Source organism: Pelodiscus sinensis, chromosome 11 (assembly GCF_052426305.1).
Source record: "Pelodiscus sinensis isolate ZL-2025 chromosome 11, ASM5242630v1, whole genome shotgun sequence".
NCBI lineage: Eukaryota > Metazoa > Chordata > Testudines > Trionychidae > Pelodiscus > Pelodiscus sinensis.
In genome coordinates, this window is record NC_143062.1 from 6318389 (window position 1) to 6341268 (window position 22880).

Sequence of the window (22880 nt, forward strand, 5' to 3'; positions counted from 1 at the left end):
CCCACCCTCCTGTGCCTGCATCGGTGCTACGCTGGGGTGCCCCTCGGAGCAGCACTAACCCCCCCTGTTCTACTGGCTGGCGGAGCCACATCTTGCTGCAGATGGGGGTGAAGGGTCGGGGGGTACCCGAGATCGGGGCAGGGCAGGGGGCGGGGCAGGGCAGGGCAGGCAGGGTAGGAGACGGGGGTGGGGCAGGAGACAGGGGCAGGCAGATCCAACAATTCCCATGTCCCCACACTCGGCCAAGGGATACTCCGAGGCCCTGGCTCTGGGTGGCCTGCCTGCGGGTGGCCCGCACCCCGGGACCCTGCTGAGGACGAGGCGTGAGAGCCAGGCCCCTGCGCCGGGGGGGAGCCGAATCTCCTTCCGCCCCCAGAACAAGCCCAGCTGAACCCAGCCAAGACGCGGCTGTTCCAGCCTCCCCCAGTGTGAGGCCGGAGGCCAGGCTGGTGGCTCTGAACGTTCCCTTTGTATTCAGATAGTCTCCGCGTCTCTTGGCTACACCAAATAAATAGAAAGACCTGTGGGCGGCCGCCCTGCCCCAGGCCAGCCGGGCAGCACCGGCCCGGCTCCATCGCCACAGTCCCGAGAAGCTGCCCGCCCCGGCTCCCGGCCGGCTCAGCATGCGGCGGCCACGTCCCCCTCGTCCTCCGAGTTGGGCGCCGGGGGGCTGGCCGGGCCGGGCCCCATGTTCACGTAGGTGAGGCTCAGGTTGATGTAGTGCTCGCCTTTCAGGGAGGCCAGGATGCCCTCCAGCTCCCTGGTCAGGGCGGAGAAGGGGGGGCGCTCCTCGGGGCTCGGCGCCCAGCAGCTCAGCATCACCGCGTACCTGCCCGAGAGAGCCCCTCAGCACCGGCCCAGCGAAGCCCAAGGCCCCTACCTCCCTCAGGCCAGCAGAGCCAAAGGGGCGTCCCGCGGGGCACCGGCCGGGCGTGGCTCCCGGGGGGCCGGCAGGGAGTGGGGAGACGTGGGCAGGGCCGGATTAATGCAGGGGCTTTAGGAGCTGCAGCCAGGCCCTGGGCTTGGGGGCCACCAAATCCCTATCTGGGCTCCCAAAAGTCCAGACCTTTTTGCAGCGTCCCCGGGCTGCCGCCACTACAGCCCCTACCCCAGTGGGTTACTCAGGCCTGCCGGGGGGGACTCCACGTGCTGCCAACCCCCCCAGCAGTGGAGGGGGAAGCTCTGTCCCGCGCCCCCCTCAACTGCAGCTCCCATTGGTCAGGAATGGCAGCCAAGGGGAGCTGCGGGGGCGGAGCCTGCAAGGGGCTGCCCAAGGAAGGGCCCTGCACCCCAACCCTCTTCCACGGCCCAGCCCCCTCCTGCACCCTACGTCCCCCAGCCCCTCCCACACTTCAAACCCCTTCGCCCCAGCCTGGAGCCCCTCCAGCACCCTGAATTCCCCTAGGCAGAGCCCTCAGCACACCCAGCCTCCTCTTCGAGCCGCAGCCCCTCCTGCACTCTGAACCCGGAGCCCCGAGGTCGTTCGGCCCTGGGCCTGGGAGGAAGGCTGCCGAGGGGCGCCGTGGGGAGGGGGGCACTCACAGCGTGTCCGGGCAGTACTCGGGCTGCGGTAGCCGCCGGCCGCTCAGCAGGAACTGCGCTATGTCGTAGGGATCCACCTCGGGGTACGGCCGGGCCCCGCGCGTCAGCAGCTCCCACAGCAGGACCCCGAAAGACCACTGTGCGGAGAGAAGGGGGCACACCAGCCCTGAGCCCCACGGCACCACGTGGGAAGGGGCGGGATGCGCCCCCTCCTGCGGGGATCGGCCCCCGGTCTGCCCTGCACGTGGGCCCCCCCTGTGGGAATCGGCCCCCCTCGGTCTGCCCTGCGCGAGGGCCCTCCCTAAGGGAATCACCCCCCCGGGTCTGCCCTACGCATCGGCCCCCCCCCGGTCTGCCCTGCGCGAGGGCCCTCCCTAAGGGAATCACCCCCCCGGGTCTGCCCTACGCATCGGCCCCCCCCCCGGTCTGCCCTGCGCGAGGGCCCTCCCTAAGGGAATCACCCCCCCGGGTCTGCCCTACGCATCGGCCCCCCCCGGTCTGCCCTGCGCGAGGGCCCCCCCCAAAGGAATCACCCCCCCGGGTCTGCCCTGCGCATCGGCCCCCACTGAGGGAATGCCCCCCCCCGGGCCTGGGCAGTGTCCACGAGGCCCCTTGGCTCCACAGCGAGGGGGCCAATGGCCCGTTCCATCCCCTGCCCGGCCCTGCCAGGAGCCACGGGCGTGGGCCAGCTCCATCGGGTGCTGTCTGCAGGCGCCAGGCTCTGCCCCTCCGCACAGCCCTGGCAGCCAAGGGGGGGGACGCTGGCCCCCCGTGCAGCCTCAGAGGCGAGGGCCGGGCGAGCGTGCCCTGTGCCAGCCATGCCTGCCAGGCGAGGTGCAGGCTGCCGGGGGGAGCCCTCGTGCCCAGTAGCACCCTGGGCGGGCTGCCCGCTAGCCCTGGCGGAGCTGGCACGAGAGCCCCCCTTGGGTGCAGGGGGAGCCCGAGCCCCCCGCCCTCACCACGTCCGACTTGGTGGTGAATTTCTGGATCTGCAGGCTCTCCAGCGCCATCCACTTGACGGGTAGCTTGGCCTGGCGGTGCTGCAGGAGGCTGTAATACTCCTTGTCGAAGACGGCCCGGGCCAGGCCGAAATCCGCCACCTTCACCGAGAACCTCTCGTCCAGCCTGCAAGGCATGGAGGGGGTGGGGCGAGGGCTGGGGGCAGGACCAGCCTCCTCCCCCCGCCCCCGAGAGGCCAGCTCGGCCAGGGGCACCACTCGGGACACCTGGCTTCTCTCCAGGTGGGCCCAAAGCCGGGGCTGGCACTCGGGGGTCACTGGCACCCGGCCCGGCAAGGCTCAGCGAGGGGCGAGACAGTGTGAACGGTCCATGGATGCGCCTGGCCCCTGAGTTAACCCCCACAGCTACAGAGTCCCTCCCACCGCGCCCCAGCACAGAGGGGCAGCGCCAGGCCCCGCCCCCACTGCCCCCAGCACAGAGGGGCAGCGCCAGGCCCCGCCCCCACCGCCCCCAGCACAGAGGGGCAGCGCCAGGCCCCGCCCCCACCGCCCCCAGCACAGAGGGGCAGCGCCAGGCCCCGCCCCCACCGCCCCCCAGCTTGGCCGGCACAGAGGGGCAGCGCCAGGCCCCGCCCCCACTGCCCCCCAGCTTGGCCGGCACAGAGGGGCAGCGCCAGGCCCCGCCCCCACAGGCCCCAGCACAGAGGGGCAGCGCCAGGCCCCACCCCCACCGCCCCCAGCACAGAGGGGCAGCGCCAGGCCCCGCCCCCACCGCCCCCCAGCACAGAGGGGCAGCGCCAGGCCCCGCCCCCACAGCCCCCAGCACAGAGGGGCAGCGTCAGGCCCCGCCCCCACAGCCCCCAGCACAGAGGGGCAGCGCCAGGCCCCGCCACCCTCCCCGCCCCCCGGCTCGGCCGGCACAGAGCCCAGAGCCCTGAGGCCGGCTCGCTGGCAGGGCGCCGTGGAAGGGGTGCCACGGCTGAGCTCCTGAGGCCAGTGTGCTGGGCACAGCGCCCGCTAGAAAGCATCTTGCTGCCGGAGGCTGCTGAGGAGTGCCGGCGTGCCCCAGGCCAGCCAGGCAGCCCCCGTCCCCCCACCGCACCCGGGCACGCGGCCCCCGGCCTGCCCCTGCCCACCAGCCCGCTCACATGCAGTTCCTGGCTGCCAGGTCCCTGTGCACAAACTTCCTGTGGGCCAGATAGTCCATGCCCTGTGCCACCTGCAGCCCGAAGCCAATCAGGTCCTTCACCGTGGGGTTCTGGGGAGACAGGGGCAGGGAGACGGGCAGCCCAGGGCAGAGCGCCCGGCAGGCAGTGCCCATGTCTGCCCGCCTGGAGACCTGCCTACGTCGCTGAGGGAGGCTCTCGTGCAGCCCCTGTGGGGCACAGATGTGGGGCCCAGCCAGCAGCTCGGGCAGGGATGAGCGGGGAGCCCAGGAACGGGACTGCGGGGGGACTGGAGGGTGGCATGGAGGGGCAGTGGCCATGCTGGGGTGGGGCTCGGAGGAGCAGCAGCCGCTCTGGGGAGGCCTGGGGGGCTGGGAGGGGCAGGGATCAGCCGGGTGCTGTGCAGAGCAGCCGTGACCCCGTGGGGCCGGGCTCCCCCTGCCAGCCAGGTGAGCTCTCGTCCTCCCAGCCCGAACAGGCCAGCTGGCACGGGCAGACCAGCCTGGGCGCTGGGGGGCTCGGCCGGGGCCCTGGGACCCACGGCCCCGGCTCCTGGCCTCCTCGGGGCGGGGGACTTGGTGGCTGGCTGGGGGCCGTCCGTCAGCCCCCCATTCCCCTTCCTGCCCACCCAGCACAACTGCCCCCCAAGCTCTGCCCCCCGGGGGCCCAGCCCAGGGCAGAGAGCAGGGGCCTGGCTCTGGGCCTGGGGTTCCCCCTTCTGCCCAAGGCTGCCGGCCCGGCTGAGTCCGCCCGGGCTTACCCGTTCCTGGGAGCGGATGAAGTGGCGCAGGTCCCCGTGCGTCATGTAGGGCAGCACGACCAGGGGCAGCCCCTGACGTGGCAGGCAGATGCCCACCAGCGACAGGACGTGCGGGTGATGGAAACTCTTCATGAGAATCCCTTCCTTCAGGAACTCTTCCACCTCCTCCACGTCCGTGATCCCTGGGAGAGGCGCAGCCGTGGGGCGGGGCACAGACAAGGGACAGCAGTGGGGCAGGGCACAGCTGTGGGGTGGGGCACAGACAAGGGACAGCAGTGGGGCAGGGCGCAGCCGTGGGGTGGGGCACAGACAAGGGACAGCCATGGGGCGGGGCACAGCTGTGGGGCAGGGCGCAGACAAGGGATGGCCGTGGGGTGGGGCACAGACAAGGGACAGCCGTGGGGCGGGGCGCAGACAAGGGACAGCCATGGGGCGGGGCACAGCTGTAGGGCAGGGCGCAGACAAGGGATGGCCGTGGGGTGGGGCACAGACAAGGGACAGCCGTGGGGCAGGGCACAGCTGTGGGGTGGGGCACAGACAAGGGACAGCCGTGGGGCGGGGCGTAGACAAGGGACAGCCATTGGGCTGGGCACAGCTGTGGGGCAGGGCGCAGACAAGGGATGGCCGTGGGGTGGGGTGCAGCCTAGGGACGGCCGTGGGGCAGGGTGCAGGCGTGGGGCGGGGCGCAGACGCTGGGCACTGAGAGCTGCGCAGGGCGGGGATGGGGCGACCCGGGGGCAGCAGAGGGCGTGGGGGGCAGTGGCTGTATCACAGGGTTACGCCGGGCACTGAGAGCTGCGCAGGGCGGGGATGGGGCGACCCGGGGGCAGCAGAGGGCGTGGGGGGCAGTGGCTGTATCACAGGGTTACGCCGGGCACTGAGAGCTGCGCAGGGAGGGGATGGGGTGACCCGGGGGCAGCAGAGGGCGTGGGGGGCAGTGGCTGTATCACAGGGTTACGCCGGGCACTGAGAGCTGCGCAGGGCGGGGATGGGGCGACCCGGGGGCAGCAGAGGGCGTGGGGGGCAGTGGCTGTATCACAGGGGTTACGCCGGGCACTGAGAGCTGCGCAGGGCGGGGATGGGGCGACCCGGGGGCAGCAGAGGGCGTGGGGGGCAGTGGCTGTATCACAGGGTTACGCCGGGCACTGAGAGCTGCGCAGGGCGGGGATGGGGCGACCCGGGGGCAGCAGAGGGCGTGGGGGGCAGTGGCTGTATCACAGGGGTTACGCCGGGCACTGAGAGCTGCGCAGGGCGGGGATGGGGCGACCCGGGGGCAGCAGAGGGCGTGGGGGGCAGTGGCTGTATCACAGGGTTACGCCGGGCACTGAGAGCTGCGCAGGGCGGGGATGGGGCGACCCGGGGGCAGCAGAGGGCGTGGGGGGCAGTGGCTGTATCACAGGGTTACGCCGGGCACTGAGAGCTGCGCAGGGCGGGGATGGGGCGACCCGGGGGCAGCAGAGGGCGTGGGGGGCAGTGGCTGTATCACAGGGTTACGCCGGGCACTGAGAGCTGCGCAGGGCGGGGATGGGGTGACCCGGGGGCAGCAGAGGGCGTGGGGGGCAGTGGCTGTATCACAGGGTTACGCCGGGCACTGAGAGCTGCGCAGGGCGGGGATGGGGCGACCCGGGGGCAGCAGAGGGCGTGGGGGGCAGTGGCTGTATCACAGGGTTACGCTGGGCACTGAGAGCTGCGCAGGGCGGGGATGGGGCGACCCGGGGGCAGCAGAGGGCGTGGGGGGCAGTGGCTGTATCACAGGGTTACGCCGGGCACTGAGAGCTGCGCAGGGCGGGGATGGGGCGACCCGGGGGCAGCAGAGGGCGTGGGGGGCAGTGGCTGTATCACAGGGGTTACGCCGGGCACTGAGAGCTGTGCAGGGCGGGGATGGGGCGACCCGGGGGCAGCAGAGGGCGTGGGGGGCAGTGGCTGTATCACAGGGTTACGCCGGGCACTGAGAGCTGCGCAGGGCGGGGATGGGGCGACCCGGGGGCAGCAGAGGGCGTGGGGGGCAGTGGCTGTATCACAGGGTTACGCCGGGCACTGAGAGCTGCGCAGGGCGGGGGCCGGGCAGGAGGCTGACGGGGGTGGGCACTCACGGTTCAGGGACTTGACAGCGCAGTGGACGTCCCTCTCGGACGGGTCTCGGTACGTGCCGTGGTACACGCTCCCAAAGTGCCCTGGCCAGGAAAACAATCACCGTGGGCAGAGCCCCGTGCAGCCGGCCCCGGGCAGGCACGCGCCCGGAGGCCATGGTGACGGGCTGGGAGATGCCGAGGCCAGGGGAGGGTCAATGCTGCAGGGTCCGGATGGGCACCAGACACAGCAGGGGGCTGGGACCGCCCCAGACACTGGGTCCGACCCGCAGCGTGGGAGCAGGTGGGCACCGCAGGCAGGCACCGCAGGAGGCTGGTCATGGCTCCGCCTGGCACCACGGGCTGCAGCGCTACTGGCGCCAGACCAGGGCCCGGCCCTGCCATGGTGTCACCAGCCTGGGCCCATGGGCTCACCCAGGGGATGGTCAGCGCTGGCCCAGGGATAGCCCCTTGGCCTGGTACGAGTCTGCGGGTGCCTCACGGGCCCTGCCCAGCGCTCCCTGTGCCCGTCGGTGGGTGCCACGCGGGCCCTGCCCAGCGCTCCCTGTGCCCGTCGGTGGGTGCCACACGGGCCCTGCCCAGCGCTCCCTGCGCCCGTCTGCGGGTGCCACGCGGGCCCTGCCCAGCACTCCCTGCGCCCGTCTGCGGGTGCCACGCGGGCCCTGCCCAGCGCTCCCTGCGCCCGTCTGCGGGTGCCCCGCGGGCCCTGCCCAGCGCTCCCTGCGCCCGTCTGCGGGTGCCACGCGGGCCCTGCCCAGCACTCCCTGCGCCCATCTGCGGGTGCCCCGTGGGCCCTGCCCAGCGCTCCCTGCGCCCGTCTGCGGGTGCCCCGCGGGCCCTGCCCAGCGCTCCCTGCGCCCGTCTGCGGGTGCCACGCGGGCCCTGCCCAGCGCTCCCTGCGCCCGTCTGCGGGTGCCACGCGGGCCCTGCCCAGCGCTCCCTGCGCCCGTCTGCGGGTGCCCCGCGGGCCCTGCCCAGCGCTCCCTGCACCCGTCTGCGGGTGCCACGCGGGCCCTGCCCAGCGCTCCCTGCGCCCGTCTACGGGTGCCACGCGGGCCCTGCCCAGCGCTCCCTGTGCCTGTCTGCAGGTGCCACGCGGGCCCTGCCCAGCGCTCCCTGTGCCCGTCTGTGGGTGCCACGCGGGCCCTGCCCAGCGCTCCCTGTGCCCGTCTGCAGGTGCCACGCGGGCCAGCACTCACCTTGGCCGATGATCTGGTCGCGGTGCGTTGTCAGCCTGTCCTCGGGGATCAGAACGTCCCGCACCTCCTGCAGCAGCTCCGGGCGGAGGCTGTCCACGCAGCAGGACGGCACCCTCAGGAGCGGCGTGGCCGAGCCCTCGCTGCTGCCCGTGCGGGCGGCGTCCCGGAAGCGCCTGCTGGCAAAGCTGCTGCCGCTGTGCATGGCTGCAGGGGACAGCGGTGCCAGGGCCGGGCAGAGCCAAGTCACAGCCGGCCTCTCGCAGACCCGCCTGCCTGCCCCCCGGATGCGGACTGTCCCCTGCACCCCCCAGGGCTCCCCACAGAGCCCACCAGCCCCAGAAGGGCCTCAGGCACAGCAGTGCTGGGGGGTCCCACGGCCAGCGGGGGCGGGGGCAGCTCCGGGGGGTCCCATGGCCGGCGGGGGGGGGGCAGTGGCAGCTCCGGGGGGTCCCATGGCCAGCGGGGGCGGGGGCAGTGGCAGCTCCGGGGGGTCCCATGGCCGGCGGGGGCCGGCGGGGGGGGGCAGTGGCAGCTCCGGGGGTCCCATGGCCAGCGGGGGCCGGCGGGGGGGGGGGCAGTGGCAGCTCGGGGGGGGGTCCCATGGCCAGCGGGGGCCGGCGGGGGGGGGGCAGTGGCAGCTCTGGGGGGTCCCACGGCCAGCGGGGGCCGGGGGGGGGCAGTGGCAGCGCTGGGGGGGTCCCATGGCCAGCGGGGGCCGGCGGGGGGGGCAGTGGCAGCGCTGGGGGGGTCCCATGGCCAGCGGGGGCCGGCGGGGGGGGCAGTGGCAGCTCCGGGGGGTCCCATGGCCAGCGGGGGCCGGCGGGGGGGGGCAGTGGCAGCGCTGGGGGGGTCCCATGGCCAGCGGGGGCCGGCGGGGGGGGCCGTGGCAGCGCTGGGGGGGTCCCATGGCCAGCGGGGGCCGGCGGGGGGGGGCAGTGGCAGCGCTGGGGGGGTCCCATGGCCAGCGGGGGCCGGCGGGGGGGGCAGTGGCAGCGCTGGGGGGGTCCCACGGCCAGCGGGGGCCGGCGGGGGGGGCAGTGGCAGCGCTGGGGGGGTCCCACGGCCAGCGGGGGCCGGCGGGGGGGGGCAGTGGCAGCGCTGGGGGGTCCCATGGCCAGCGGGGGCCGGCGGGGGGGGCAGTGGCAGCGCTGGGGGGGTCCCACGGCCAGCGGGGGCCGGCGGGGGGGGCCGTGGCAGCGCTGGGGGGGTCCCACGGCCAGCGGGGGCCGGCGGGGGGGGCAGTGGCAGCGCTGGGGGGGTCCCACGGCCAGCGGGGGCCGGCGGGGGGGGCAGTGGCAGCGCTGGGGGGGTCCCACGGCCAGCGGGGGCCGGCGGGGGGGGCAGTGGCAGCGCTGGGGGGGTCCCATGGCCAGCGGGGGCCGGCGGGGGGGGCAGTGGCAGCGCTGGGGGGGTCCCACGGCCAGCGGGGGCCGGCGGGGGGGGGGGCAGTGGCGCAGCGCTGGGGGGTCCCATGGCCAGCGGGGGCCGGCGGGGGGGGCCGTGGCAGCGCTGGGGGTCCCATGGCCAGCGGGGGCCGGCGGGGGGGCCGTGGCAGCGCTGGGGGTCCCATGGCCAGCGGGGGCCGGCGGGGGGGGCAGTGGCAGCGCTGGGGGGGTCCCATGGCCAGCGGGGGCCGGCGGGGGGGCCGTGGCAGCGCTGGGGGGGTCCCATGGCCAGCGGGGGCCGGCGGGGGGGCAGTGGCAGCGCTGGGGGGGTCCCATGGCCAGCGGGGGCCGGCGGGGGGGGGGCAGTGGCAGCTCCGGGGGGTCCCATGGCCAGCGGGGGCCGGCGGGGGGGGGCAGTGGCAGCTCCGGGGGGTCCCATGGCCGGCGGGGGCCGGCGGGGGGGCCGTGGCAGCGCTGGAGGTGGGAGCAGCCCACGGCCACGCCCGAGACGGCCTGAGAGCGGCAGGGACCCGGCAGGCCGGGCGGCTCTAAGGCGGGCCAGACGCTGGCCCAGCAGCAGTGCCCCCGGGCCCGCCCTTACCCTGCGCGTCCCGGTAGTCCAGGGACAGGGGCAGCCGGGCAAAGCTGGGGGCATCCCCGTTGGGATTCACCAGCATCTCCAAGTTCTCGGTGCCTGTGGACACGGAAGCAGAGCCCTTCAGAGCCGCGCCAGGCACCAGCCCCCCGCCACGGCCACGCTGGGGGCGGCGGCGGGGCGGGGGGGGGGCGAGGGGCACCGGCTCCCCATGGCCGGGAGGTCCAGCCCCATTCGCCCACCGGAGGGGGGTTACCTTTCCTCTTGCGCTTGCACTTCAGCGCCAGGAAGGCCAGCAGGCCGCCCAGCAGCAGGGCGGCGAGGGTGCCCAGGAGGATGCCCATCAGCGGGTCCCGCGAGACGCTGGCCAGGACCCTGCCCAGGTCCTGACAGGCGCCGTTCACACAGATCTGGGGACGGGCAGGGCAGGCAGGCAGTCAGTGTCGGGCAGAGCCGCCTGCAGGTTGGGGGGACCTGCCCACAAAACACCCCCCAGCCCTGCTCCGCGCACACGGCTCGGGGCCTGGCACAGGTGGCACCTGCAGGTGAGCATCCTGGCGGGGCCAGCAGCAGCCTCTGGAGCGGCCCCGAGCCGCCAGTGGGGCTGGGCGGGGCCGGTCCCGCTGCTTGGCCCGGCGAGGGACTGACGGACAGTGGAGCACGGGAGCACCACGTGCACCGGCAGCCCTGCCCCGCGGGCCCTGGCGCCCGCCTGCGAGGGGCCCCCCATCTCCGACTCTACCTGCACAGGGGCTCCGTCCGCGGGCAGGCTCAGGCCCCTGGGGACCTGGCAGGTCACCTCGTTCTTCAGCACGCTGGGCAGGCAGTCCCGGCCCCCCACCAGCAGGCTGATGTTCATGCAGTCAGCCAGCAGGTCCAGCCCGACGTGCTGCACGTAGAGCCACCGTCACGGGGGTCCCCCAACGCCCGCCAGAGACCCCCTGCCTGTCCCAGGATCCCCCCGCCCACGCCCCCCCCTTCTCCGGGAACCCCCTGCCTGCCCCGGGATCCCCCCGCCCACGCCCCCCCCTTCTCCGGGAACCCCCTGCCTGCCCCGGGATCCCCCCGCCCACGCCCCCCCTCTTCTCCGGGAACCCCCTGCCTGCCCCGGGATCCCCCCGCCCACGCCCCCCCCTCTTCTCCGGGAACCCCCTGCCTGCCCCGGGATCCCCCCGCCCACGCCCCCCCCTCTTCTCCGGGAACCCCCTGCCTGTCCCGGGATCCCCCTGCCTACCCCCCCCCCTCTTCTCCGGGAACCCCCTGCCTGCCCCGGGATCCCCCCGCCTACGCCCCCCCCTCTTCTCCGGGAACCCCCTGCCTGTCCCGGGATCCCCCCGCCTACGCCCCCCTCTTCTCTGGGAACCCCCTGCCTGCCCCGGGATCCCCCCGCCCACGCCCCCCCCTTCTCTGGGAACCCCCTGCCTGTCCCGGGATCCCCGCCCACGCCCCCCCTCTTCTCCGGGAACCCCCTGCCTGCCCCGGGATCCCCCCGCCCACGCCCCCCCCTCTTCTCCGGGAACCCCCTGCCTGCCCCGGGATCCCCCCGCCCACACCCCCCCCCCCCCTCTTCTCTGGGAACCCCCTGCCTGCCCCCCCCCCCCCGGGAACCCCCTGCCCCCCCCCCCCCACTCCGGGAAACCCCCCCGCAGCCCCTCCCTACCTTCTCTGGGAACCCCTCACCTAAGCCCCCCACCTTTCCCACGAACCGCCCCCACCTTCTCTTGGAAACCCCCATCCAAGCCCCCCCTTCTCTGGGAACTCCCCCGGCGTCCCCTGGGAAACCCCTGCCCAAGCGCCCCCCCCCGGGAACCCCGCCACGTACGTGGATCTCGAGCTCGTGGCTGCCGGTCGGCAGGGTGTAGGTGCCGTCGGGCTGGAAGGGCTGGACCCAGGGTGGGGGTAGTAGCGCAGGCGGAAGGCCCTGCTCCCAGGGGAGCCATCCAGCAGCACGGTCAGGTTGCCCTGGGCGCTCTCGCTGCGGCTGAGGGAGTAGGCCGGGCTCGGGCACACCAGCCGCTCGGGGGAGCGCGGCCCCTGGCACTCCTGTGGGGGCAAGGCACGGTGAGAGCCACGTGCCCGGCGCTCCCTGGACAGGCCCACGACTTGCTGAAGGCCCATGCCCGCGCTGCCCTTGGCTCTGCCTGGCCCAGCCCCTTGGCATCACCCCGTGCCACGGCCCCAGGAGCCAGGCTGCCACACTGAGATAACACGCCCGCCGTGGACACGAGCCACCTGTGACACAAGCGTGTGAGCTCTCAGCCACCTGGGCCCGACGCCCCCGGACAGCAGGGCCCGTGGGCAGCACCGAGAGAGCCCAGGCCTGGGCTGGCAGGGCAGTGGGTCGGGAGTGAGGGTGTGACGTGGGGGTGGTGTTACATTCATTCTTTGCTGTATTGTGCTGTGTGCCTCAGTTTCCCCCCAGCACTCTGCATGAGGGGAGAGGCTGGGCAGGACTCACCCCAGACACCTGGGGCCAGGCACAGGAGAGAACTCCTGGCCGGGAAGGGAGGCTAAGGGGAGGGGACTGAGTGCAGGCTGGGGGGAGGGCCTAGGGGATGGGTCAGTCCCGGCTGGGCTGCGATGAGAGATGAGGCTGGGAGCAGGAAAGGGGGTTCAGGGCTCGGGACCCCTCCCCCCAGAGGAGCAAGGTCTCCTGCCCTAGGCTCCTGTGCTCACACGGACCCCGCGCTGCGCCCCGACCTTCTCTCCTGCCTGCCCCCAGAGCCCCAATCCCACGCTGCACCGTGACACGGCATGGGCGGGGCCAGGCTGGCAGGGCTGTGGGAGGGAGCAAGGGGGCCGGCAGGGCTGGGGGGCCAGGGCCGGGCTGCGGGAGGGAGCGAGGGGGCCGGCAGGCTGGAGGGCCGGGGCCGGGCTGCGGGAGGGAGCGAGGGGGCCGGCAGGCTGGGGGGCCGGGGCCGGGCTGCGGGAGGGAGCGAGGGGGCTGACAGGGCTGGGGGGCCAGGGCCGGGCTGCGGGAGGGAGCGAGGGGGCCGGCAGGGCTGGGGGGCCAGGGCCGGGCTGGGGGGCGGGGCCGGGCTGGGGGAGGGAGCGAGGGGGCCGACAGGGCTGGGGGGCCAGGGCCGGGCTGCGGGAGGGAGCGAGGGGGCCGACAGGGCTGGGGGGCCAGGGCCGGGCTGCGGGAGGGAGCGAGGGGGCCGACAGGGCTGGGGGGCCAGGGCCGGGCTGCGGGAGGGAGCGAGGGGGCCGACAGGGCTGCGGGAGGGAGCGAGGGGGCCGGCAGGGCTGGGGGGCCGGGGCCGGGCTGCGGGAGGGAGCGAGGGGGCTGACAGGGCTGGGGGGCCAGGGCCGGGCTGCGGGAGGGAGCGAGGGGGCCGGCAGGCTGGGGGGCCGGGGGGGCCGGGCTCGGAGGGGACAGCTGGGCTCTCCCCCGGCCCAGGCACTCACCGTGGTGCCGATGGACACGCCGGCCACCTCAAACTGGATCCTGGGCTGGTAGACGGAGTCCAGGCTGGCCCCGTGGATGGTGAGCGCCGAGCCCCTGTGGAAGGTCACAGGCGGCTGCCAGACCAGCCCAGAGCCCAGCCAGGGCCAGCTGGGAACTCGGGGCTGGCAGAGCCCTGGATGGGATGCCCTGGAGATCTGAGGGACCTGGTCCCCAGTCAGGATGTGCAGGGGATCGAGGGCAGCCTCCAATGCGGTGGTAGGGGGCAGAGGGGCGGTCGCGGAGGGTGGCCCTGGGGGCGGGAGGGGCGGTCGCGGAGGGTGGCCGCGGGGGGCTGGTGGGACGGTAGGGCGTGGGGGCGGAGGGGGGGGGGCGGAGGGGGGCCGTGGGGGCGGGGGGGGGGTCGCGGAGGGGGGCCGTGGGGGCGGAGGGGGGGTCGTGGAGGGTGGCTGTGGGGGCGGAGGGGGGGTCGTGGAGGGTGGCCGTGGGGGCGGAGGGGGGGTCGTGGAGGGTGGCCGCGGGGGCGGAGGGGCAGGGCCCTGGCCAGGCCTTGGCCCCGGGCACTCACTCGTAGGTGCAGTTGGGGGAGATGCGGCGCACGACGGGGTCCGGGAGGTACAGGAAAGGCTCCGGGGCTGGGAACTGCTCCCCGTCGATCCACAGGGCCACGGGCACCGCACTCAGGTTGTGGGCGGCAGGGCTGCTGCAGTGGATCCGCCCATTGCTGGAGCTGGGGACACTGGAGAAAACCCGCCGGGCTCAGAGTGGGCAGAGCCCCCCCCCACAGCACCCACCGGGCCCAGAGCGGGCACAGAGCCCCCCCCCCACAGCACCCGCCGGGCTCAGAGTGGGCAGAGCCCCCCCCCACAGCACCCACCGGGCTCAGAGCGGGCACAGAGCCCCCCCCACAGCACCCACCGGGCTCAGAGTGGGCAGAGCCCCCCCCCACAGCACCCACCGGGCTCAGAGCGGGCAGAGCCCCCCCCACAGCACCCACCGGGCTCAGAGTGGGCAGAGCCCCCCCCCACAGCACCCACCGGGCTCAGAGCGGGCACAGAGCCCCCCCCACAGCACCCACCGGGCTCAGAGCGGGCACAGAGCCCCCCCCCCACAGCACCCACCGGGCTCAGAGCGGGCACAGAGCCCCCCCCACAGCACCCACCGGGCTCAGAGCGGGCACAGAGCCCCCCCCACAGCACCCACCGGGCTCAGAGCGGGCACAGAGCCCCCCCCACAGCACCCGCCGGGCTCAGAGTGGGCAGAGCCCCCCCCCACAGCACCCACCGGGCTCACAGCGGGCACAGCCCCCCCCCCACAGCACCCACCGGGCTCACAGCGGGCACAGAGCCCCCCCCCCCCACAGCACCCACCGGGCTCACAGCGGGCACAGAGCCCCCCCCGCCCTCACTGGGCTCAGAGCAGGCACAGAGGCCCCCACCCCCAGGGCTCAGAGCAGGCACGGTGCCCCCCAGGATCCCTCACCCAGACTCACGGCAGGATAAGGGCCAAGGGGGCCTGCGTGGAACCATGACCAGAGCCCTTCATGCTCAGGAGAGACCTGCCCCGCCCCGCCGGGCCCCTCCAGGCGCCCCAGACAAAGGCTGCGCCGGCTGCCCCCCGGAGCTAGAGCCGCCGCAGGCGTGTGCCTGCCGTACCTTGGCTGCCCTGCCTCAGAGCACCGCGCCCCTCCGAGCATCACCGTCCGGTTGCTGCCCACAGCCAGGTCCCGGCCGCAGAGGGTGAGCCGGGTGCCGCCGGCCAGCGGGCCGTACGCGGGGCTGATGGCGGTGACGTTGGGCACCTGCGGAGCCGCACGGGACACAGGCTGTGAGCACGGAGCTGGGCCCCAGGAGGGACCCGTTCCAGCACGCGCCCCAGGGCGGCACAGAGCCCCCTCAGGAACAGGCAGGGCTGCCCCACGGCCTCCGCAGCGCGGCTGCCCCACCTCCCCGGGCCAGGGCTGCCCCACGGCCTCCGCAGCGCGGCTGCCCCACCCCCCGGGCCAGGGCTGCCCCATGGCCTCCGCAGCGCGGCTGCCCCACCTCCCCGGGCCAGGGCTGCCCCACGGCCTCCGCAGTGCGGCTGCCCCACCTCCCCGGGCCAGGGCTGCCCCACGGCCTCCGCAGCGCGGCTACCCCACCCTCCGGCCAGGGCTGCCCCACGGCCTCCGCAGCGCGGCTACCCCACCCTCCGGCCAGGGCTGCCCCACTCCCCGGGCCAGGGCTGCCCTCCGACAGGGTGGGATCTGGCCGCACGCTCAGCCCAGGGCTGGGGGTGCAGCGTGGCCGGGGGTCCCAGCAGGGCACCAGGCCCTGCTAGTCCTGCTCCGGGGGCCCTGGGCCCGGGTCCCCGGCAGGCCTGGGGGGAGCCATGCTCTGGCCGCAGGGGGCGGCTCTCCTGGGCCCGGGTCCCCGGCAGGCCTGGGGGGAGCCATGCTCTGGCTGCAGGGGGCGGCTCTCCTGGGCCCGGCCCCGCAGCAGGAGGCAGCTTGGGGAGGACGCACCACGAAGACGAAGCCAGCGAGGGCCGCGGAGCCATTGACGTAGAAGGGCGGGTCCCTCGCCTGCTCCCCAACGCTGAGCCGGACGGCGACGGGCACCGCCACCGCCTGGGCGCCGCGGGGCTCCAGCTCGCACACCAGCACGTCCGCCGCGGCCCTGGGGCGGGCCTGCACGGGGGGCCTGCGGGAACAGCGGGCAGCGAGGAAACACGGGGGCTCCGGGAGCAGCTCCAGCCCCCAGCCCATCCGGGGCGACCGATGGCCGGGGCCAGGTGCTGCCGCGTCTCCTCAGCACCGTCCTGCTCCCTGCCAGCCCTGGCCCCACACGGCTCCCGGAAGCAGCTGGCCCTGGGGGGAGGGGCTCTCCATGCACTGCCCCGGCCCCACAGCCCCACTGACTGGGAGCCGCAGGGTGGGGCCGGCAGGCATGCACAGCGCCTCCGTGGCCCCCCAGGGACATGCCAGCTGCTTCTAAGAGAGAACATCAGAACGGCCAGGCTGGGTCAGACCAAAGGCCCATCAGCCCAGTGTCCAGTCTGCCCGCAGCGGCCAGTGCCGGGTGCCCCAGAGGGAGTGAACAGAGCAGGGAATCCTCACGTGATCTGCCCTGCTCACTCATTCCCAGCCCCTGACACACAGAGGCCAGAGACGACCTCCCTACCTATCCTGGCCTATCCTGGATCACGCCTCCATGCATTTATCTGGCTCTTTGTTAAACCCTGTGAAAGTCTTGTCCTTCACCGCATCCTCCGGCAAGGAGTTCCACAGGTTGACTGCGCTGTGTGAAGAAAAACTCCCTTTTGTTTGTTTTAACTCAGCCACTCATCAATTGTCGTGACCCCTAGTGTTTGTGTTATGGGAAGGAGTAAATAACTCGACTCGCTTTCTCCACACCAGTCAGGATTTTACAGACCTCAGTCGTGTCCCCTTTAGCCTCCTCTTTTCCAAGCTACAAAATCCCAGTCTCGCAGGGCAGCCATTCCACACCCTAATCATTTGAGTTGCCCTTTTCGGAACCCTTGCCAATGCCAATAGATCTTTCTGGAGATGAGACAACGACATCTGTACGTGGGATTCAAGATGTGGGCGTCCCATGGTCTTATAGCGAGGCAATAAATATTTTCTATCTTATTCTCGATCCCTTTTCAATGACTCTTAACATTCGGTTTGCTGTTTTGCCTGCCGCTGCCGGAGTGGGTGTTCTCAGAGAACTCTCCACGCTGACTCCAAGATCTCTCTCGAGTAGTTGTAGCTAGTCCCCGTCATATCGTACGTCTCGTTGGGATGCTGTTTCCCGATGTGCATTTCTTTACATTGATCAACGTTCAATTTCATTTGCCGTTTTGTTGCCCAATCGCTTAGTTTGGGGAGACCCAGTCTGCTTTGGTCTGAACTATCTTGAGCCGTTTGGGATCATCTGCACATTTGGCCACCTCCTTGTCTCCCCCTTTCTCTAGATCGTTTATAAATACGCTGAATAGGATGGTGTGATGTAGTGTTGGTACCTTGCTGGTGGCTATGCTGGGCGGTGGGCTGTGGGTGACCCCCACTGGCGGCTGTCTGTAGCACAGCCCAGCAGGGCAGGGGATGAGTCATTATGCAAGGGGCTCCCAACCTGTCCGACCAGTTGCCTTCCAGGGAGAGAAACAAAGGAAGGAGGGGAGGCCAGCCCCCAGCTGGGGGGCAGGGCTGGAGGGGACTTTTTAGTTCCTGTCTGGAATCATGGAGGAAGCAGCCTAAACAACGGGCTGGGATTTAGGGGCCCCGTCTCCCCAATCTCAAGGGGGGCTGAGGCATCCTAGGCCTGCCCTGTAACCGGATTGCATCTGTGCTGTATCCTGGAGAAGCAATAAACCACCTCTATTCTACTGGCCGGTGGAGTCTGTCCGTGCCATTACGGGGGTGCAGGAGTCGGGGGAACCCCAACGCGCCGCCACAGATGGGCCCAGGACGGACCCTTGGGGGACCTCACTAGTTACCTCTCTCCACTCGGGAAACTTCCCATTCAGTCCTACCCTTTACCACCTGTCTTTTAACCAGTTACCAATCCACGCAAGGCCCTTCCCTCTCCTCCCATGACCGTTTACTTAAGAGTCTTCGGGGAGGGACCTTGCCAAAGGCTTTCTGGGGATCTAAGCCCACTGGATCCCCCTTGTGCACGTTTGCTGACCCCCTCCCAGCACTCTCGGGGCTCGGCGAGGCAGGAGTTCCCTTCCCAGAAGCCGGGCCGACTCTCCCCCAACAAATTCTGCCCATCTCTGGCTCTGGCAATTCTGTTCTTTCCTAGCGTTTCGACCAATGTGCCCAGGACCGACATGAGACTTCCTGGTCCGACTTTGCCAGGATCACGGCTGGAGCCTGCCTTAGCCCTGCTGGGCCACGAACGAGGGCTGCCACAGAGCCAAAGCCCACCCCCAACTCCCTCCTATCCCCCCACCCCCTGCCCCAGCCATGAGCCCCCTCCTGGAGCCAGCACCCTCAGCCCGTCCTACACCCCAACCCCGCCCCGCCCCTACCTCCTGTCCAGGCTCTCGGCCAGCACGGAGCACTCCCTCTGCCCCACTGTCACCCGGTAGGTGGCGCCGGCCTCGGGGGGGCCCATGGCGGCGGAGTGCGGGCGCGACCGGAAGCCCCTCCCGCAGAGCGTCACCCGGGTGCGGCCATGCAAGGGGGCGCTGCGGGGGTGGAACTGAGGGGAGACAAGGCGGCGTCACATCCCCGGCCCTGCCCCCCGCCCTCCCGCTCGCCTCCCCTGGGCTGGCCCGGGCCACAGGCTGGAGCCGCGGCTGGCGGAGCTCTGAGCCCGGGGCGTGATGGCAGCAGGTGGTGCCCTGCCCGCCCCCCTCCCGTCCCTGCGCCCTCTGCAGCCAGCACAGCCCACGCGGGACCCAACCAAGAGCCTCCGGAGCCCAGGGCAAGCGCTGCTACAGCAGCAGGGGCACCAGGCCAGCCGGCAGCGGGCCCCGGGGAGGGAGAGGCAGGGGAGCCGAGGCCGCGCAGGGCTTACGTCAGTGAGGACGGGGGGGCAGCTCTCCTGGGTCCAGGCCAGCTCACACTCCTCCTGCCGAGCGCACCTGTCCTGGCACCAGCCGCAGCCCATGAGGCGCTCCGCTCGCAGGCACTGCTGGCACGTCACGAAGTGGCGGCAGCCCGGGCCGGTGACGGGCACTCGGGACACCTTCGGGGGAAGGGAACGTCAGGGCGTGGCCAAGGCAGCCCCCGCGGAACGGGGAGGCCACGCGCCCCGAGGGCCAGGGCCAGGAGGTGGCTTCCCGAACAGCACCGCCCCAGAGACCCGCCTGCGAGGAAACCAACGAGCAGCCCCCTGCCCGCGCCCCACGGCTCCGCTGCCATGTGGGGCCGGGGCAAGCTGGGCAAAGGGGAAGCCCCAGTCCCCCATCTCACCTTGTTGCCCGTGGCGAAGAGCAGCGAGTCCCCCAGCCGGCCGACCTCCTGCCGCACCGGGGCTGTGCCCAGCGAGAAGTTGGCCAAGGTGACGGTGCAGGAGCTAGAGCGCTGGAGCACCACCTGCGGGCAGCGGCCATGGTCAGCGAGCCGGCCACAGGACAGCACCTTGCACTGGGCGGGGCAGGGCGTGGGCCGTGCCAGAGAAGGGGGCTCTGCGGTGCCGGCAGGGCCCCAGGGCAGGGCAGGGCGTGGGCCGTGCCAGGGAAGGGGGCTCCGCGGTGCCGGCAGGGCCCCAGGGCAGGGCAGGGCGTGGGCCGTGCCAGGGAAGGGGGCTCCGCAGTGCCGGCAGGGCCCCAGGGCAGGGCAGGGCGTGGGCCGTGCCAGGGAAGGGGGCTCCGCGGTGCCGGCAGGGCCCCAGGGCAGGGCAGGGCGTGGGCCGTGCCAGGGAAGGGGGCTCCGCAGTGCCGGCAGGGCCCCAGGGCAGGGCATGGGCCGTGCCAGGGAAGGGGGCTCCGCGGTGCCGGCAGGGCCCCAGGGCAGGGCAGGGCGTGGGCCGTGCCAGAGAAGGGGGCTCCGCGGTGCCGGCAGAGTCCCAGGGCAGGGCAGGGCGTGGGCCGTGCCAGGGAAGGGGGCTCCGCGGTGCCGGCAGGGCCCCAGGGCAGGGCAGGGTGTGGGTCATGCCAGGGAAGGGGGCTCCGCGGTGCCGGCAGGGCCCCAGGGCAGGGTGTGGGCCGTGCCAGGGAAGGGGGCTCCGCGGTGCCGGCAGGGCCCCAGGGCAGGGCAGGGTGTGGGCCGTGCCAGAGAAGGGGGCTCCGCGGTGCCGGCAGGGCCCCAGGGCAGGGCAGGGCGTGGGCCGTGCCAGAGAAGGGGGCTCCGCGGTGCCGGCAGGGCCCCAGGGCAGGGCAGGGCGTGGGCCGTGCCAGAGAAGGGGGCTCCGCGGTGCCGGCAGGGCCCCAGGGCAGGGCAGGGTGTGGGCCGTGCCAGAGAAGGGGGCTCCGCGGTGCCGGCAGGGCCCCAGGGCAGGGTGTGGGCCGTGCCAGGGAAGGGGGCTCCGCGGTGCCGGCAGGACCCCAGGGCAGGGCAGGGCGTGGGCCGTGCCAGGGAAGGGGGCTCCGCGGTGCCGGCAGGGCCCCAGGGCAGGGCAGGGTGTGGGCCGTGCCAGAGAAGGGGGCTCCGCGGTGCCGGCAGGACCCCAGGGCAGGGCAGGGCGTGGGCCGTGCCAGGGAAGGGGGCTCCGCGGTGCCGGCAGGGCCCCAGGGCAGGGCAGGGTGTGGGCCGTGCCAGAGAAGGGGGCTCCGCGGTGCCGGCAGGGCCCCAGGGCAGGGTGTGGGCCGTGCCAGGGAAGGGGGCTCCGCGGTGCCGGCAGGGCCCCAGGGCAGGGTGTGGGCCGTGCCAGGGAAGGGGGCTCCGCGGTGCCGGCAGGGCCCCAGGGCAGGGCAGGGTGTGGGCCGTGCCAGGGAAGGGGGCTCCGCGGTGCCGGCAGGGCCCCAGGGCAGGGTGTGGGCCGTGCCAGGGAAGGGGGCTCCGCGGTGCCGGCAGAGTCCCAGGGCAGGGCAGGGCGTGGGCCGTGCCAGGGAAGGGGGCTCCGCGGTGCCGGCAGAGTCCCAAGGCTGCCCAGGCCCAGCCAGCACAATCCCCCGAGGGACGTCCCCCGTGGGACTGGAGCGGGGCCGGGCGAAGTGCCCAGGGTCTGAGGCTCTGCTGGCTGCCCCGACGCCTGGCCAGACTGTGCCCAGTTCAAAGCAGGGAGCCCCCGGCACTGGGCGAATGGCTCCCCTTCCAGACCCCCGCCGGCTGCTCACTGGGCCTGGAGGCCTAAGTTGCATTCTGGCCACGTGGGCACCGGGCCCCCTGCCCTGGGACTGGGGATGGGCACGGCCGCGCCTACCTGCATGATGCGCCCCTCCGCCGTGCCCAGGTGAGCCACCGCCACCTCGCCCAGGGCCGTCACGTGGATGGAGGTGAGCAGGACGCCGGCCAGGCGCCCATTGAACATGTCCACCTTGTAGGGCGCCGGGGGGACCAGCGTGGGCGTGTTCCAGCAGCCGGTGTTCGTCACCGGAGACGAGAGATTCACCTGGGGCAGCGCAATGCGTCAGCTCCTCTGCCCCCCGCGCAAAGCGTCAGCTCCCCGGCCCCTGCCCCAAGGCAGCACACAGCATCCGCCCCCTGCGCCAGACAAGACCCTGCCCTGGAGGAGGGTGGGTCCGTCCCTCCTGTCCCATCCACCCAAACTACACTTGGCCCTGCAGAGCCACATGTCCGTGCCCCTGTGCGGAGTCACCTCCAACCCAACCAAAGGACCCGCCGTGGGGAGGTCTTCATCAGCAATGGGAAGCCAGGGCCGTGGGGCTCTGGCCCACCCGAAGGGGATCCGAAGCACTTGGGAGTCGCTGCAGACCCAAGACAGCGCAAAGCAACTCAGAGTGAAAGTGACTGAGGCCGGCACGGCTGCTGAAGGTCGGGATTTGTACGGGATTTGCACGAGATTTGTATGGGATTTGCACGAGATTTGCACGAGATTTGCACGAGATTTGTACGGGATTTGCACGAGATTTGCACGGGATTTGTACGGGATTTGCACGAGATTTGTACGGGATTGTAGCAACATGGGCTGGAACTAGCCAAGTGCGGGGCTCATCGCTTTGCTCCGCCTGTCCTCGCCTGCAGCCACGTCATCCTACTGTCTGTACTTCATACACACAGCGCCCAGCGGAGCTAACCGGGCCTTCAGCGGGGAACACCCACTGCGCATCTCTCTCCCCCACAGAGAGCAGGGGCAGAACGGGCCTTAGGAGCTGTCACGGTGTAACACTTGGATGTGGGGAAAGAGGGATTGTTTGGGGTTTGGTCCCTTTTGGGGCTTGGCTTCCTGCGTTCTGAGCCCCTAGAGCCGGGTCCTCCCGCAGCTGAGCTGTTATCAGTGTCTGTGTCACTCTGCTGGGGGTCTGGGACCCCGTCTCTGGGCAGTGGCTGGGGGAGGCCAGAGCTCCTGGCCCAGCAGGAGAGGGTGGTGGGGAGCCCCACAGGGCAGGAAGGCAGCCGCAGTGGCACGATGAGCACCCGGGGGACAACCCAAGGGGGAGTCTGTGATCCAACCCCATCCGTCAGCCCCCGTGGGCAGCCAAACAGCCCCGAGCTGCAGCCCAGGCCCCTGAAGGACGCGGACGATCAGGGCACCGGCCAAATCCCACAGCAGCACCCTCGGAAACCCGTCTCCATCCGGCCCCACAGGCAGGCCCATGGGACCCGGCACAGCCTTCCCTCCAGGCCCCCGGCCAGCGTGCTCAGCGGCGGCCGGAAGAGCCCTGGGCAACTGCACCTGGGCGCCCGGGGGCAGGTCCCAGGAAGCAAAGCCCCCTCCGGCCTGCAGCCAGCGGCCCCGGAGACAAGGACACAGCTGCTGTCCCACCTGGGGAGCTGCCTCCAGGCACCAGCCCCGGCCCCGATTTCCCTGCCTGCCATGGCCCGGCTCCCCGGGGGGCTCCAGGCAAGGGGGGCGAGGGAGCCGGCCGAGACCAGGGCCGAGCTACACATCGGAGTCTGCCCCAGCCCTGTCACTTGGCTGGCAGCCCGGGGCCTGAGCCAGGGCGACCCAAGAATTCCCCCCTTGGCCTGGCCCCCCCACAGCTGGACGGACGCCCTCCAGCCCATGCCGGCTCCCCTCAAGCATGGCCCCCGCAGGGCAAAGGGCGGTGCCTCCTGAGCCCTGCCCCACAGCCTGCAGGGCAGAGGTCACACCTCTCTCCTCCCGCCCGGACAGGGCGCTCCCCCGCACATCTGCATCTGCACAGCGCCCAGCTGCTGCCCGGAGCCTGGGGAAGGATGCTCCGGGGAGGGAGGGGGCCGTCACCAGCACGCCCATCGTCG

At 72.8% G+C, this 22880-nt stretch overlaps 1 protein-coding gene across 1 annotated transcript in view; it reads right to left on the reverse strand.

Annotated features, from left to right (window-relative positions):
- Positions 1-450: 450 nt before the first annotated feature.
- Positions 451-22880, reverse strand: part of MST1R (macrophage stimulating 1 receptor) — a 38137-nt gene continuing 15707 nt past the window's right edge. The window contains 20 exon segments of the mRNA XM_089781028.1: positions 451-829; positions 1543-1679; positions 2502-2667; positions 3650-3759; positions 4428-4609; positions 6521-6601; positions 7717-7920; positions 9703-9795; positions 9953-10106; positions 10439-10585; positions 11519-11595; positions 11598-11739; positions 13105-13198; positions 13671-13841; positions 14758-14903; positions 15606-15783; positions 18119-18291; positions 18610-18780; positions 19008-19130; positions 20899-21087. Of these exon segments, the coding sequence (XP_089637154.1) occupies positions 619-829; positions 1543-1679; positions 2502-2667; positions 3650-3759; positions 4428-4609; positions 6521-6601; positions 7717-7920; positions 9703-9795; positions 9953-10106; positions 10439-10585; positions 11519-11595; positions 11598-11739; positions 13105-13198; positions 13671-13841; positions 14758-14903; positions 15606-15783; positions 18119-18291; positions 18610-18780; positions 19008-19130; positions 20899-21087 (2949 nt within the window). The 3' untranslated portion in view covers positions 451-618.